Source organism: Lacerta agilis, chromosome 8 (assembly GCF_009819535.1).
Source record: "Lacerta agilis isolate rLacAgi1 chromosome 8, rLacAgi1.pri, whole genome shotgun sequence".
NCBI lineage: Eukaryota > Metazoa > Chordata > Lepidosauria > Squamata > Lacertidae > Lacerta > Lacerta agilis.
This window is the reverse complement of record NC_046319.1, coordinates 28054142-28070307: the sequence shown is the minus strand read 5'-3', so window position 1 is coordinate 28070307 and position 16166 is coordinate 28054142. Positions and strand designations below refer to the sequence as shown.

Below are 16166 nucleotides of genomic sequence, written 5' to 3'. Positions count from 1 at the left end.
TCAAAATGATATAAGACTGTGAAATAACAGCATGGAGGGAGCAGAAGGAAGCCTTCAATTAAAGAGTGTTGTCACCAGCCCTACATTTCTTGTACTTAAGGACTAGAAACCTGAACAGACCATGATAAATTATTATTATTTTTTGTTTTATAGCAGCTTATCTCAGTAAATGTGCTCTCAGGTGATGAAACAAACTGGTCCCCGCCCCCCGCAATATTTCTCATTGTTCAGGTTTCTAGTCCCTAAATGTATGGAAAGCAGGGACTACAAACCTGAGCAGACAATGTGAAATGCAGTACTAAACAACTTCCAATACAAATCCATGATTATTTTTCATCCGTGGAGATCCGGGTTGGTGGGGAGGGGATGTGAGGGGTACACAGAAGGAGGAAAGCGCATTTTGGGGGAGGGGCGAGCTTCACCTGTTGGAATTCCGAGAGCAACCCCATCAAGGCATTTCGCCTTCTCCCTCCCCGTCCCGAAGACCCTTTCTTCACTAAAGCCCTCCTCGTTTGGAAGCGGTTACTTTCCGTAGGAATCCGCGCCGATCAGCCAAGCGCAACCCCGATCCTGAGCTGAGGATGCAGAGCCTTCCTTCCGTGTGGGCGGGCTGGGGTGAACTATTGAGGGGAGACCTGTCAGGACTCCCCCACATCCCTCCACCAGCCACCACCTCTAGCCGGGATCGCGTCAGGAGGAAGGCATCAAGCTTGTGTTTCTGACACACAGAGACCCCCACACGCTCTAACCGCAACACACACACACACACACACACACACACACACACACAGCGGCCCACCCCCATCCCAAACCGGAAATCGAACTTGCTCTGAATCAACTAGTCTGTCCCCAGCTCCCCCTCCCCCCTCTGGTCCCCTCTCCCGCCACCACATCTGCCCCTGCATCCAGTCCAGGCACCTGCCGGCTCTCTCTCGCCCCATCGCTCTCGCGCGCCCCTCCCTTTCGACATCACTTCTTCATGGTCTCCATTGCGGACTTTTAACCGGGATGGGGCTCTCCCCCCATCACTGTCTATTTGCAAGGGACGCCTCTCCCCCCCCCTCAATTTTTCTCTCTAAGAACTCTGGCTGGCGTGTTGCTTTTTTAAAATGAGGGAGCTCATCATCTCCCTAGATTTTATTTCCTTTTAAATCCGAACGCCTCTCCTCCTTTTCGAGCAGCGCCGGCCGCCGGTCTTCTTCTTCTTCTTCTTCTTCTTCTTCTTCTTCTTCTTCTTCTTCTTCTTCTTCTTCTTCTTCTTCTTCTTCTTCTTCTCCTTCTCCTTCTCCTTCTCCTTCTCCTTCTCCTTCTCCTTCTCCTTCTTCTCTCCTCTCCTCGGATGATTTCCCAACCTCAGAAAGGCTGGAGAGAAGAACCAATGTAAGAGATTTGTAAAAGTGAGACTTCCACCGGGGGCTGTGGTGTCTTCCGAGTGAGCTGTGTGTGTGCGCGCAGTCAGAATCGTTTTGCGGCTGGGAGGGAAGAGGGCGAGAGAGAAGGGCTGTTTCCACGCCCTGTGGACGCCGCCGGAATGTTAAACGCGGTGCGTGTGCGAGTGGGGGGGGGGATTCGAATCCAGCTCTTGGCTCGGGGACAGCAGCGTCTCACTTCCTGGGCACTTGGAAGCCCAGCTGCGCGTTTGCGGGGAAGTGGGGACCAGCTGGAGACGGCGCCAGCCTCTGTCTGTCTGTGTAGGATGTGAGTAGATTTCCCTTAAGAAGAAGAAAAACTCTATGGGAAGGGAACTAGTTTCGGGAAACGATGTGGAGGCGGCTTTCTCCCTCCCTCCCTCCCCCTGTCTCTGCCACCCCCTTCTCTCTCTCTCTCTCTCTCTCTCTCTCTCTCTCTCTCTCTCTCTCTCTCTCTCTCTCTGTGTCACCCTTTCTCTGTCTCTGTCTCTCTCACTCTTGGTCTGCCATCCCCTTCTCTCCCCCCCCCCCCGCCCCAGTCCCCCAGTTTGGGAAATATCGGTCGCGATGAACGAGGGGAATTGTACTTTGGGGGACTCAAGTCTGTCATAGAAGGGGTTCTTCCTCTCCCTAGTCAATTACAACCCAGACGCGCAAACAAATGCCTTCAAAGCAGATAGCAATTGACAACGTGCCTCCCCTGCTTGGGTGACTTGCTCCGTCCTGTGCCTGTCTGCGTGTGTGCAGCTTTAAAATCCAACCATTTGATCTCAGGGAAACACAACTTAATTTTTCCTCTCTCTGTGTCTCTCTCTCCGTCCCTCCCTCCCCCCCCCCTCCGTCTCCTGGACTGGTCTCTCTCCCACCGCTGCCTCCACGCCGGAACGTCAGATGGTGAAATTTTCCTCTTATAGGTTGAGCAAAGCATCTTGATTTGAGAGGGGGTTAAAAAGAGAGAGAGAAAGAAGAGGAGAAGGAGAAGGAGAAGGATCCAACCCTTCGAATCCTGCGCCTGATTTGGACCCTACACACCACCACAAGGGAGGAGAAGGAAGCTCTTCCTCCTCGCTGTGTCAGGAAGAAGGAAGGAGGGAGGGAAATCCCTTGGAAATAACGACTGGGAAGAGCGCGGGGTAGGGGGGGGGGCGGACTGGGAATCGCTCTCTCGGCTTCTTCACTCTCCCTTGGAAGAGGAGAGCCCAGATGGGTTTGGGCAGGAAACCTGGGATTGCTTCCTCGTTTGGGGGCTCCAGAAAACCCCGTTCAGACCAAGGAAGTTGAATTGCGGTTGTCGCAGAGTTGTTAGAGGAGGAGGAGGAAGAAGAAGAAGAGGCTTCAGGCTGGTGGGAATTAATAATTACAATCAAACCGGCAGATTTACGCTTTGGCTTCTCAGGATCAATTTCTTCTAACGTCACGACAGCAATTTTTTTTCTCCGTTGGACCAACTGGCTGTGGATTTTATATGTGCTTCCAAAGAGAGAGAACAGGGAGAAGAGAGAAGTGGGGGAGGAAAGAAATCGAGCTCGGTGGCTATTTATTTTATTTCATTTTTAAAAGTGTCCCTCTTCGTATTTATCCTGTCGCTGGACCAGGCTCTCCAATGCCTTGGCACTGCCATGGGATGTGAAGATCTCTTAGCCTGGTTGTTTTGACCACCCCCTCCGATCCCCTCGCTTTGCCCTGTACTCCAAAGTCCACATATATGAGATGGAAAATCGAGGGCTGCTAGGCTCCCTTTGTTACCTGATGCTCAATGCCCCCTTGCTCTTCATGGTCCAGGGTAAGTCCCAAACTCCCTCCCTCCCCCCACCCCCACCCCCGCTTTAATTTTGGTAGCAAAATCAAGGATCTGGTTCTCAGTCTGCAGCAAGTGTCTGTATTTTAACTGCCTTTCACTTCTGTTTCCATAATCTGTGCAGACAGCTGGCTATAGATGCATAACTGGTCTGATGTCTGGAAGCCAAGCAAAATGATATGTGCACCATTATATATTTGTGTGTGTGTGTGTGTGAGAGAGAGAGAGATGCTGCACTGTTTGAGTGGTTTGTGGGTTGCTTGTATCAGAAAGAGGCAAGTGAGCTCATGCAGTTGGAAATGCAGGGGTCTGGGGAATGGTGCTGAAGAGGAAAGGGTGCAGGCAAGAGAACACAGCCCGGGCTGCAGGACTGAGGGATGCCTGCGCTCTTGCTGCAGAGAGGGAGAACCCAGAGCAAAAGAGGGTGGTGAAAACAGTAGGGGGGGTACCACCATGTCCCAGACACACAGCTCTTGAAATGTGGTGGTCCCTAGAAAGTGGAGAGGGTGGGGAAATGTGTCTCCCTGCAGGCTTTTGTTTTTGCTGGGGGGGGGGGCGGGATTTATCCGGCAAACTTTTACATTCTCTCCTCTGACACTTGTCTGATATGGATGGGTGCCCAGACTGCAGTGATCACCAGGGGGTGCCAGAGGGTGGGGGGGCATGGCGGCCACCCCTTGTCAACAAGCAAAGATGGGTGGAGAATCACGCCCTTTGTGATACACCATAATTGGGGTCTTACAGATGAGTCCATTTCCGGGCACTTGAGGGGATAGAGGGACTTGACAACATGACCTCTGGGTTTCCTCCTCCCAGTCCCTGCCACCCTTCAGTTCCATGTAGCGTGGGCGGCATCCATGGCATGTTGGCTAGTTCAGGGAAACCGATAAAAGCCCCTCCTTCTGCAACATTTTGCTGTGAATTTTGGACTCTTAGCAGAACAGCTCTGTTGTGTCTTTTCCCATCTCTCCCTGTTTGCCACCCTATCCCTTCTCCCCCCCCCCCCTTTTTCATTTTTGGTCTCCAGCTACATTTACGGAAGTTCCTAAAGATGTGACTGTTAGAGAGGGAGATGATATTGAGATGCCTTGTGCTTTCCGGGCCAGCGGATCCACCTCTTACTCCTTGGAAATCCAATGGTGGTATCTTAAGGAACCAGCACGAGAGCTTGCTCACGAATTAGCCATCAGTGGCCCCGGCAGCAGAACCAAGGTAATAAATCCTCACAAATAGAGATATATATCCACCCATGCATAGACCATGAATTAGCAATGTTTGATACAGAACATGGGAGGTAGGAACAGAAACCCAATATGTGGGTTTTTTAAAAAGAAAGAAAGAAAGAAAGAAAGAAAGAAAGAAAGAAAGAAAGAAAGAAAGAAAGAAAAGCAGTCCGGCAACACGCATCAAGAAAGCGGTATTTCTCGGGTTGCTTCTGCTTATCTCTATCTCTGCCGCACCTAACAGAGCGGATTCAGACAAATAAGTGAGGAATGCAGTCTACTAGGGGGTGTAACATGTGCCACGGGGGGGGGGGCACTTGCAGGGACCTTCAGGAATGTGATGGATCCATGGCTGGTTCACAGATGGGACTTGGTGGCTTCAGAATCAAGGGGACAAAGGGAGATAGGATGCTGCCTTTTACAGAGTGAAACCACTGTTTAATCAAGCTCAGTACTGTCTACACTGATGGGGAGCAGCTCTGCAGGGTTCCTCCTCCACAGCCCCAAACTGGAGATGCCAGGGATCAAACCTCAGACCTTCTGCTTGCTTGCAAATCAAATTTTCCACCACTGAGTTACAGGCCTCCCCCTTCAAGCGGTGGCACACCTATGTGAGCGATGGCCAACGATCAAAGCTCACTTGTGGAGCTTGCATGTTGCCACACATCCATTCAGGGTGCAGGATTCTTCAGCATATCCAGCCACTCTGCTGCAAGTTCTCTAGCGACAAGGAGTCAAGAGGTGTACGTGCATGTGTGAACAGGCCTTCAGTGGTGCATTTCCAATGCACCACCCCTAGGTTCACCGGTTTATATATATATATATTTAAAAAATGGTTGCAGGGTGAGCCACAACCTTTGCATTTTGATGATGGTGCATCATAGCAGCCACATAGGAAGTCGGAACTCAAAAGCAAGAATCAGCCCATGAGGACAACAACTGGTTGTCTGAATGGGAGGTGAGATAGACTGACAGCAGAAAGGAGCAGAGCATTTTTGGTTCAGAGGAGGCAGGGAACAGGTAGGGAGCTTGAGCATGTTTCCTGGGTTGGTGATAATTACAGTAGTTATCTGCAACATGACAAATGTTGCTGTAGCATATTTATGATGTACTGTACAGTTAAGATTAGATGACAAGGACTCTCTCGGCACAGGGAAATGGACACACAAAATGCAAGCTACCTCCACGGGGTTTATAAGTTTTTAAGTCCCCATATCAGCACTATTTGAGGCCCTCTGAATCAAGTTGCAAATCTGCCCTTCATGAAAGGTGGGGAAGGATATGGATAGAATTATTATTATTATTATTATTATTATTATTATTATTAGTTGTTGTTGTTGTTGTTGTTGTTGTTGTGAATGGTAATTGTCGGTGAACTTCCCTTTCATTCTTGGCTTAGAGATGAATGACTGCAGTGTAGTGGTTAGAGTGTCAGACAAGGACCAGGAAGACCTTGGGCCTGTCACTCAATCACAGACTTAGCCAACCTCAACCTCACAAGGTTGTTGTGAGGATAAAAATGGGATCGGGGGGAGGGGGACAATGGAGTCTGCTTTGAGCTCCTCAGAGGAAAGGTGGGATATCAATGCTATATGTAAATACTTAAAATATCGCAATGTGGCCTGGGTGCTGCTGTGCCACTGTGCCTATGCTTACCCTGCTATCCTTCCACCTTTTGTGCCACCTTTGACCTTCCCTCTCTCCCTGCTTATATGGACACCAATGAAGGTTGTTCCATTAGGGCGAAGGGGACATTGCCTTCAGTTGGTTATCATCTGCCTGCCTTCTTACTTGCACAACGGTTCCAGTAGGTGGCACTGGCACTCGCCCTTGTCTCAGTGTTGCCCTGGAAGGACCTGAAGGCAGGCAGGGAGGGTGGGAACAAAGCTGGAATTAGTTGGTTCTGCCTGTCATTGGCTCTGGCGCCACCTACTGTTGGCCTCCCTGCCGTCCACCCCACCAATCCCAATGAGCACCAGCAACCGCTGACCATAATCATAAGAAGAGCACATGATGGTCCAACAATGCAGGAAACTTTTGCCCAACATGGGGCTCCAACCTTCAGATTAAGAGACTCATGCTCTACTGACTGAGCTATCCCCTGATGAACACTCAGAGTTAAGAGGTAGGAGGCTGATCTGCATCGGAAAATGCAGAGTTCATAAGGGGTGCATTGAGTGATTGTGGTGAACTAGACATGGACTGGGAAGGCTGTCTCAGATGTGAAGTTCTCCTTGGGCAAGCTGCTAAAACTCAGTCTTGCTGAACAGCTGCCTTCCCCAACCTAGTGCCCTCCAGATCTTTTGCACTACCACTCCCATCAGCCCCAGCCAGTATGGCCAATGGGCAGGGGTGATGGGAGATGTAGTCTAATGACATCTGCTTCACGGGTTTGTTGAGAGGACAAAATGTGAGGGTGACTAGGTAAGCTACCCCAAGACTATGGAGAAATGAAAATGCAATTAATTTAATAGGACTGGGGCCTGATTATGTTAATTTCAGTTCATTAATTGCATGGGAATTAATTTGTTAAATTTGCATATCAGGATAAATGCCATTGTTCTGAAGGAGAAAGGGTGCTTGCTTTGTTTTCAAGTGATGTACGACTCTCCTTGCAGAGACTTTATCTTAGAAGATGCATCCTGCTCTCATACACAGGAGGGAATGCCTCTTTTTAAGGTAGCCTTTGCCACCTGTAATTTGCAGAAGTATTTGTGCTGAAAACTTTTTAATAAAAAAAAAGTAGGGATCTGGTTGATTAGGGCACCACTATTTCATGGCAAAATTCATGAATCTCTGCTGAGAAGGAATTCCTATTGCGTTCCCATGTGATTGTGCATAGGACTGCAGTCTAAGTTACCCCTCAAAAATTTAACAGTTATTGATTAAATGTTGCAGTCCTTGGAAAATTATTATTATTATTCATTCTAGTAAGAGTAGAGCTAGTAACAGAATTACTACTGATTTGCCTCTTTCTTTGGTAATCAGATGCATATAAGATTTGCCAGTCACTGCTAAATCCATAACCTGCTTTACTTAATGGCGAGATAAACGGATCACACCAAACAATTAAATATGAACCGACAGGATTCTGCAGAAACACTGGTGAATGGTTGTTATGGTATACCACTTTTTTTGGGGGGGTATACATCTAAGATGATGCAAGTGTACACCTAAAGATGTAATGCATGAATATGGCTCACATGCTTGCAGAATAGGTGCATTATCTAGGTTCACTTGCGAAAACAGACTGGTTTAGCTATGACTCTCTGTTGAGGGCATCCGGTTTTGTCTCCAAGTCATGTGTGAAACGCCCCTTATTCTAGCGGCGCTTGGTGCCCATCTGGACTGGTGGGGCAGAAAGCAAGGAGCTCAACAGTAGGTGGCACCAGAGCCAATGACAGGGAAAGCCGACTAATTCTGGTTTTGTCTCCATCCTTCCACCCCACTGAATTCTGCAATGAGACTTAGGAAGGAGGAAGCTGGTGGGCAGGGCCACCTCCTGGACTGGATGTAAGCAAGCAGCCAGGCAGCTGGCAGAGGACAGGCTAAGGTTGGTGGAGCAGTTCCTCATTCTCCCCAATGGACCAGCCTCCACTGCCTTATTCTCATTACGGACTCACTGCTCCACTGCTGTCAAGTGAGCATTCCATTTCCCTCTACCCGCCAGACAAGTAAACAAATCTAGGAGGTGGGTTGTTTGGCACAGGGAACTTTTTCTCTGCCGATGATTCATGGTTGTTAGCTTTCTTCTTTCTCCTTCCAATCCTCCTCTGGTGGGATGTGACCTGTGCATATGTCCACCCCCACCCTGGAGAAGCTGCAGGATAACTCTGCGGCGGAATGATTTATCTTTGCTGTGGCTCGTAATAATTAAAATGAAGAAGAGAACCTTGGCGGGGGGGTCCCATTGCTAAAGCCCAGGCCGACATCGGCTAAAACTGTGCAGCCCACTTACTGGGGCTTCAGTTGGTGAATAGGTACTAGCAAAAAATACCCATAAGTTATGAGTGCACAAGTGCACACTCAGTTGGAGAGAAGGCTTGTATACAGCAGGGAAGAGCTTAAGGTGGCTCTCTGAATGGAGACGAATTGCACTCCCGCATGTTGATCCTGTTGGCAAAAGGCAAGGCATCCACTGTAGGAGTGCAGAGCTTGCCTTACCCCCCCACTACAACTCTGTATCCTTGTAGGAATAAATGGCGCACATTCACTTAAAGTGGAGAGCAGAAAGGGATCATTCGGAATAACCACTGGAGTGGAAATGAATCTACTTCCCTGCAAAGGAAGGTTGCAGCGTTTAGTTTAGAGAAAAGGCAAGTGAGATGTGACATGATGGTAGTTCATAAAATTAGGCGTGGTGTGGAGAAAGTGGATAGGTAAAGCTTTTCTCCTCCTCCTTCACCCAGTGCATAGTTAAACAATGGAACTCACTCCCACTGGAGGCAGTGATGGCCACCACCTTGAATGCCTTTGAAGGAAGATTGGACACATTCAAGGAGGAGAGCTATCTGTGGCTACTAGACACGCTCCACAGCTGGAGGCAGTAATCTTTCTGAATAACAGTTGCTGGATGCCACAGGAGGGGTTAGAGCTCTTATGCTCTGGTCCTGCTTGCAGGTTTTCCACAGGCATTTAGTTGGCCGTACCAAGGTCAGGGCACTGAATTAGATGAGCCAATGGACTCTTTCAGCAGGCTCTTCATACATTTTTAGGGAGGGTGTTGCGCTGCTTCCAGTGGCTTGCATAAGGAAGACATGCATCCTCCTTCCAGCTGCATCCCAAATTGCAACCATTTCTTATGAAACCTAGCTGGAGCCGCTGATAGCCAAGCCTGTTCTCATTTGTGAAGCCCCATGTAGCCATCTGCATAGCTCCGCCCTGGGCTCTGTTCCTGTGTCACAGTAAATTCTGGCAGATTATTGGCTTTTACATGCAATCAAGGGGACCTGCAACGAAATGTTGCAGTGGAGAGCCCTGTCAATCAAGATTCCAGGCACTCTATTCCATAGAAATACACACGATTCCCCACCAGAACCACCACCAATAAGTCAATCAGCATTTCATGGCCAATGACCATGTTTCATAGACTCATAGAATGGCAGAGTTGGAAGGGGACAACTAAGGGTTTTGTCTCATGTTTGGTGTCCCCACTGCCCTGAAGGTATTTTCATTTCTGGAAGGGTTTCCTCAAGTCTTCTGATGCCTCCCTCTTGTGCTTGGATGGTGCTATTTTAGGCACAAAAAGAACGGCACTCACCACCGGAACAACGGAAATAGATGTAATGATAGAACCAGAGGCAGGAGCTGTGAAACAGAGTTTCTTGTTAGAGTGTCCTTTCCAGGTCACAAAGCTATTGCTGAAAATGTGCTCCTTTTGAATGTACTGTATAGCATGCCAGCTCTGCTCAAATGGAGTTGCAAAGCATGCACTCGCCCAGCAATATTGGCTGGGGTGGCAACGGAGAGGAAAACGAATAGATGAGGTTCACATGTTGCCCTTAACCTCATAATAGAAGACAAAGACAAACTGGACAATGCGTGGGAAATCTGAGACAGGGCTCCATCCACCCCATCTCATTTTCTTCTCCTAAAAAAAAAAAATGGGGAAGGGACTGCTTGGATTGCTGGTCCCATCTTCAATCTAACTATCACCATCATCATTATATCCTGCTCTTTCTCCCCAAGGAGCCCAGGGCACCAAACACATCCGCAAGAAAACAATAAAAATAAATATCTGAAGAAGTGTGCATGCACACGAAAGCTCATACCAAGAACAAACTTAGTTGGCCTCTAAGGTGCTACTGGAAGGAATATTTTATTTTTTATTTTGTTTTGAATAAAAACAAAAACATGTTTTAAACATGTAAAAAAAAAACACCCTCTAAAAACAAATTGAAATTCTGAGGTTGCCATGAACAGCATCTTTCAAATGCCTGGGTGAAAACAGTTAGGTTTGTAGATTCCTCCTGAAAGCTAATAATGGGAGAGACAGATACACCTCACCAGGCAGGGCATTCCAGAAACAAGGAACCACCACTGAGAAGGCCATGTTGTGGGTCAATGCCAACGGGCACCACCACCAAGGGCCTCTTTTGTCAACCGTTGAGCCCGAGAGGTTCGATAGCTTTTTTTACCTGCAGCGTTGATCCACATTGCACCATAATTTAAAGCAACGTCATACCATTTTAAACTGCCATGGCTTCCTCCAAAGAATCCTAGGGACTGTGTTTCATTAAGGGCCCTGAAAGTTGTTAGAAAACCCCTCACAGAGCTGCACTTTCCAGCACCCTTAACAAACGTCACTTCTTAGGATCCTTTGCAGGTAGCCACAATTGTTAAAGTAGCATAAAAGGGCCTTAAATGGATGGTGTAAATGAAGAGGCCCAGCTGAAGTATCCTATTTCTAACAATGACAGAGCTGTTGGCAAACTGCACTCTAGACGCCATGTGGAAGATGGAGCAAGCTTGTTTTCTGCTGCTCCAGAGGGTAGGACCCAAACGAGTAGATTCAAGCTACAAGAAAGGAGGTTCCAACTAAACATTAGGAAGAACTTCCTGATGGTGTGAGCTGCTCAACAGTTGAACAGATGACCTCTGAAAGCGGTGGCCTCTTCTTTAGTGGAGGTTTTTAAGCAGAGGTTGGATGGCCATCTGTCAGGGTTTCTATAGCTGTGATTCTTCTATTGCAGGAGATTGGATGCAATGACTCTTTGGGTCCCTTCCAACTCTACAATTCTGTGATGCAATATGCTATCATATTGGGTTCTTGTAATCCATCAGCTAAAGCATTCTATGATTCCCTGTTGTAGAGCTAGGCTTGACAAGGTGATTTTCTCAGCATGGCAAGCTGCCCTTATCAGAACATTTCTCCAGGTTCCCCTACCATCAGTAGTGCAGTGGGCAGTTGCCAGGAGATGGACTTTTCAGTGGTGGCACTCTGGCTTTGAAATGTCTTCCCCAGAAAACCTCACCTGGCACCCACTCTGATGTCTCTCCAGTGCCAGGCAAAGACTTTTTTAAAAAAAAATCCTAGGCCTTTTTAGTTTTTTAACATCAATTGAGGTTTTATTTTGATGTTGCTTTTTATAAGTCGCTGCTTATTTTAATATCAATCCTAACCCCACTCCCGTAGGAATAGGACTGAGTTCTGAGTAGACATGATTAAGACTGTTAATATGACATCGTCAGATACCTTTACTATGCACCTGAAGGTCAGGATAATGGATAATAGTGGATAATAAGCAACAAGGAAGACTCATGTGGAAATACAATGGATCAAAACCCACTACCCCAGGCCAGTTCACCAACAAGCTCTCTTGAGAGCCAGTGTGGTGTAGTGGTTAAGAGCAGTAGACTCGCAATCTGGTGAACCGGGTTCGCGTCTCCGCTCCTCCACATGCAGCTGCTGGGTGACCTTGGGCTAGTCACACTTCTCTGAAGTCTCTCAGCCCCACTCACCTCACAGAGTGTTTGTTGTGGGGGAGGAAGGGAAAGGAGAATGTTAGCCGCTTTGAGACTCCTTCGGGTAGTGAAAAGCGGGATATCAAATCCAAACTCTTCTTCTACTCTTCTTCTTCTTCTTCTTCTTCTTCTTCTTCTTCTTCTTCTTCTTCTTCTTCTTCTTCTTCTTTCTTGCTTCTGCCATTGCTATTCCACATCGCAAGGTTGCCTTTGGAATTGCAGCTGCTTGCAATATATATCAGTTAACCGACTTGCAGCCATCCCTGCCCTCAAATGCTGTTATCAAATAGCAAAATGTGATAACTGTTTTACTGCCACCCAGTCAAGCCGATTGTCTTTCACCCAAACCACATACTCAGTAAGTTAAGAAGCAATTGAGCGTATCCCCAATCAAGGAAAGGTGGTCTGCCATTAACCCTGTTTGAGGAAGAGAACTGTCTGCTTAATGGGTGCATGTGAGGTGGGGAGGGGGAGGGAGAATGTGTGCGAGAGAAATATTGTTGTGATGCATCCGTTCTCCCTGCTTAATTTCTCCCTCTTTTCTTTTTCAGGTAACAAATAAGGATGCAACAAAGATCAGTGTAAGTGTGTCTCAGTACATTCTGCTTTTCTGTAGGCATCTAGCTGGAGTAGGGGTTATCGTGCAGAGCACAACCTGTGCACATAGGAAAAACCAGTCCCTGTCAATTCCAGTTTAAAGAATCTCAGGGAGCAGGGATTGGGAGAGACCTTGTTCCTGAGACCTTGAAGAGGGGCTGTTCATGAGACCTCACAAAGATGGGGCCTTGATTTGTCGTGGTATGCAGCCAAATCCTTGGATGTTCTCCTTGTCCACGTCATGTCAACCCTCCAGAGCAGGGATGGGGAAACCTGTGACCCTCTTTGGACTACAATGTCCATCATTCCCAGCCAGCACTACCCATGTTAAAAAAAATGATGGGAGTTGTGGTCCAACAACATCTGAAGGGCCACAGGTCTGCCCCCCCCCCACTGCACTAGATTAAGGTAGGAGATGCCAGGGACTGAACCTGGGACATCAACATGGAGGAGAGATGTTCTACCACTGAGCTATATCCCTTTCCATTAAAGGAATGCTACAAGGGAGCATTTCTCATGGCAGAACTTGCAAATATATAAACCCCCCAAATGCAGTGTCACAGTCTAGGACAGTGGCTCTCAAACTTTTTTTCTCTGGGCCACACTTTCAGAATGAATATCTGCCAGTGCCACACCAACATGTTTAATTGATAGGATGTATTGGCAAACACAACTAGGATTGTCCTCAGTATCACTTGATGCTTTTTCTCGTTTTGAAAAGATAGTGTGGCATTACTACACCCTTTGAGAACCACTGGTCTAGGAGCTTTACCACTTCCTTTGACTAAGTATGTACTCTGAACTTAATTCTAAATATATATCTGCACTGCAGTCAGTAGTCTTACTTCCCCCATCCCAAAGAACCCAGGGTCTGTGGAAGGGGGAGTCATTAATAGATTATGCCCTGCCCCATCACCAAGCTACAGTTCCCAGAATTCTGCAGAGGTTGTGACTGTTAAATCAGCACAAGAGACCAAAATTAAGTTTGCTGTATTCATACATCACACAGTGGGACATCTTGCAGAAGTTGTTTCACCCCTGCCCAAATGAGGTGACACACACACTTTCCCACCTGCTACATTGTTTTTTGTTTTGTTTTGTTTTGTTTTTTTAAATTATTTGGACTGATTGCATCTTAAGCTTTGGAGGCAAAGCCATCCCCTGGCCTGCCTCTATAAAATTTGTTTATTGCAAACAGGAGGTTGCCTTAGATCTGGAGCACCCACCTGTAATTGGTTTCTCTATGAGCTGTTTGCTGGTGTGTGGAACGTAGATCAATAGGGAACGGTATCTTTGGGGTTTCTTTGATGAAGCACATTGGAGCTGAGCTTTATTTAAATAAGGGTCAAACTCAGGGATCCCTGAGAATAACAGGCATCTTGGCAATCCTAGTATTATTTCTGGTGACAAAAAAGGAAGAATTAAAATATAGAAAACAGAACAATAGGGGTGAGAGAGAGAGAGAGAGAGAGAGAGAGAGAGAGAGAGAATATGCAGGTCTAAATATGGACAAGATCAGAGGAGAGGGAAACTGATAAAGTGTTTGGAGACAGAATTTCAGAGGCAGATGTTGCGGGCTGCATTTCAGACAGGGGAACGGGAGGGGAAAGGGGGAAATATATTAGTCCCAATACATCTATTTTTGGAAGATGATTTGGACTCACTCATGGCAACATGGTTGTGTTCAACTTTGAGGGACCCGGTGCATCTTTTCTCTCTCTCCCCTTTCTCTCACTGGGATTTTGTGTGCTTTGCAGAGGATTAAATGCAGAAGCTGTTTTTCGTTGTTATTATTATCGGGTGAGGGGTATGAAGGGCTGCATTTATTTTGGGGAAATCAGAGATGAAGCATGAATGGCTGGATGCTGTTGGGTGCACTTGTTTCTGCAAGAGTACGAGGGCAGGATTAGAGAGAGCCAGCACAGTGAGGTTGCTTTTGGACAGATGATACATTTTAAATGCATTATTGCTGGAAGCAGGGAGGGGAGAGAGAGAGCAAGGAGGATTAGTGGCTAGCTGTTGACTGCAACGGAGAAATGCATTTAATTAAGGGAAGGAGGAGATGGAATTAGTGGCCAGCATTTGATTTCGGATGAGTGACCCCATGCTTGGAAGTATTTCTTGGTGCAGAGGGCGGATAGAAATGGCCAAAAGCAATGACTTGCAGCAGTGGAATATTTGATTTTGGGGAGGAAGACAAATTGAATTTTTAAGACAGAGGGAAAGAGCAGCATCAAAAGGCTCATTTGTTGTTGTTTAATTCCACAGAGCATTTTTGCAAGGAGTTGTCCCTTTAACACTATGTCAGGCATGCTGTCCATACATTGTCTATTTTTGACAAAGGGAGGGGGCAGGACTCAAGTTCCTTGAGGAGCTGCCTCATGTCCCCTGCAAGTCCAGATCCATGATCCCTCAGGTGTGTGGACCTGCGACAGAAGATGCTCTGCACATGGTCAGGGACGCTCTCATTTAATGCGTTACAATGTAAATTCTGTATTTCTAGGTTCAAGGATGGCAGTCTGGTTAGCTGAAGCTCCAGACTGAGCTCTGGTTTAACCTACAAAGCACCCTTTTGCTTGTAATCTGATTACCTTCAACTTCTTCCCTATGTATCTTAATGGGGCATTAGAATCAACTAGAGTGCTTTTGCAGCCAGTTTCAATATTTTGTCTCCAGGGAATTGGAGGTAGATTTTTTTTTTTCCTGCTTACAGCCAATGTGTTTGAAGCCAGATTTCCAGAGTTTTACTGTGCTTTTCACAATAACTTATTGGTGGTGGTATTACAGTTATAGAGAAAATGCAATCACAAAAAATAGAGTGGGTCCCAAAAACATACATCTCAGGTGTCAAAAACAGAGGAATAGGAGGAGATGAAGCAGGTATTTATTTCAGAATGCAGATGAGAAACCTGGATTTTAGAGCAAACCATTGTGGGGTTGTTGTTTTTTTCTACAGCAGGGACAAGGGAGCTGTAGACCTCCAGATGTTGCTGGGCTCCGTTTCCCATCCACTCTTGCCAATTGGCAGGGACAATGGTAGCTGTAGCCCATGGATAGGAAATTGCTTCCAGCCAGAGGTCCAGAACTGGAAGTCGCCAGCCCTCCACAAGCCATTCTGACAGGTCAAAATAGAGGAGGAGCTGGTGATGATTTCATGAGACACGTGCATTTCATGGGAGGTACCACGGCTCAGTGGTAGAACAGCTGCTTTGCATGCAGAACATCTCAAGTTCAATACCCTGGTATCTCCGGTTATTGAAGTTTTTTTTTTTAAAGGATTGTGGGGAAAAGGTGAAAGGAATTACTTATGCCTTAGACCCTGAACAGCCACTGCCTGCTAGACTAGACGGTGCTGGGCTAGACTAGTAGTGCTGGTGCTCTACACCTGCCATTCCCCTGCAGATCATCATTTGTGATATACAACTTTATAATAGCCAACCAACTAAAAATAATCACATGGTTTGTTTCTGGCATTTTCCTGGGAAACATGGGCAGCTTTGAGGCTTCCTGCATGCAAGAAAAACATGTATGCACATAATCAGACTCGTGTTCAGATTAATTCCCCGCTGGTGCTGTACCTCCTATGTGCAAAGCAGCTTCAAGTGTGTGTTTGTCCATACAGTGTGACCAGAGACTGGTTTATCTTCAGTGCGCATATTGACCAAATCCTGCACA

The 16166-nt window shown here is 47.0% G+C and overlaps 1 protein-coding gene and 1 long non-coding RNA gene across 2 annotated transcripts in view; both read left to right on the top strand.

Annotated features, from left to right (window-relative positions):
• Positions 1–1357: 1357 nt before the first annotated feature.
• LOC117050827 lies at positions 1358–2361 on the top strand. The gene is made up of 2 exons (XR_004427131.1): positions 1358–1698; positions 2301–2361. It is a non-coding gene; the product is annotated as an uncharacterized LOC117050827 (long non-coding RNA).
• A 193-nt stretch (positions 2362–2554) lies between these two features.
• The window catches only part of VSTM2B (V-set and transmembrane domain containing 2B), a 38099-nt gene continuing 24487 nt past the window's right edge, over positions 2555–16166 (top strand). The window contains exons 1-3 of the mRNA XM_033156710.1: positions 2555–3192; positions 4235–4419; positions 12446–12475. Coding sequence (XP_033012601.1) covers positions 3120–3192; positions 4235–4419; positions 12446–12475 — 288 coding nt within the window. The 5' untranslated portion in view covers positions 2555–3119. The remainder of the gene's footprint in view (positions 3193–4234; positions 4420–12445; positions 12476–16166) is intronic.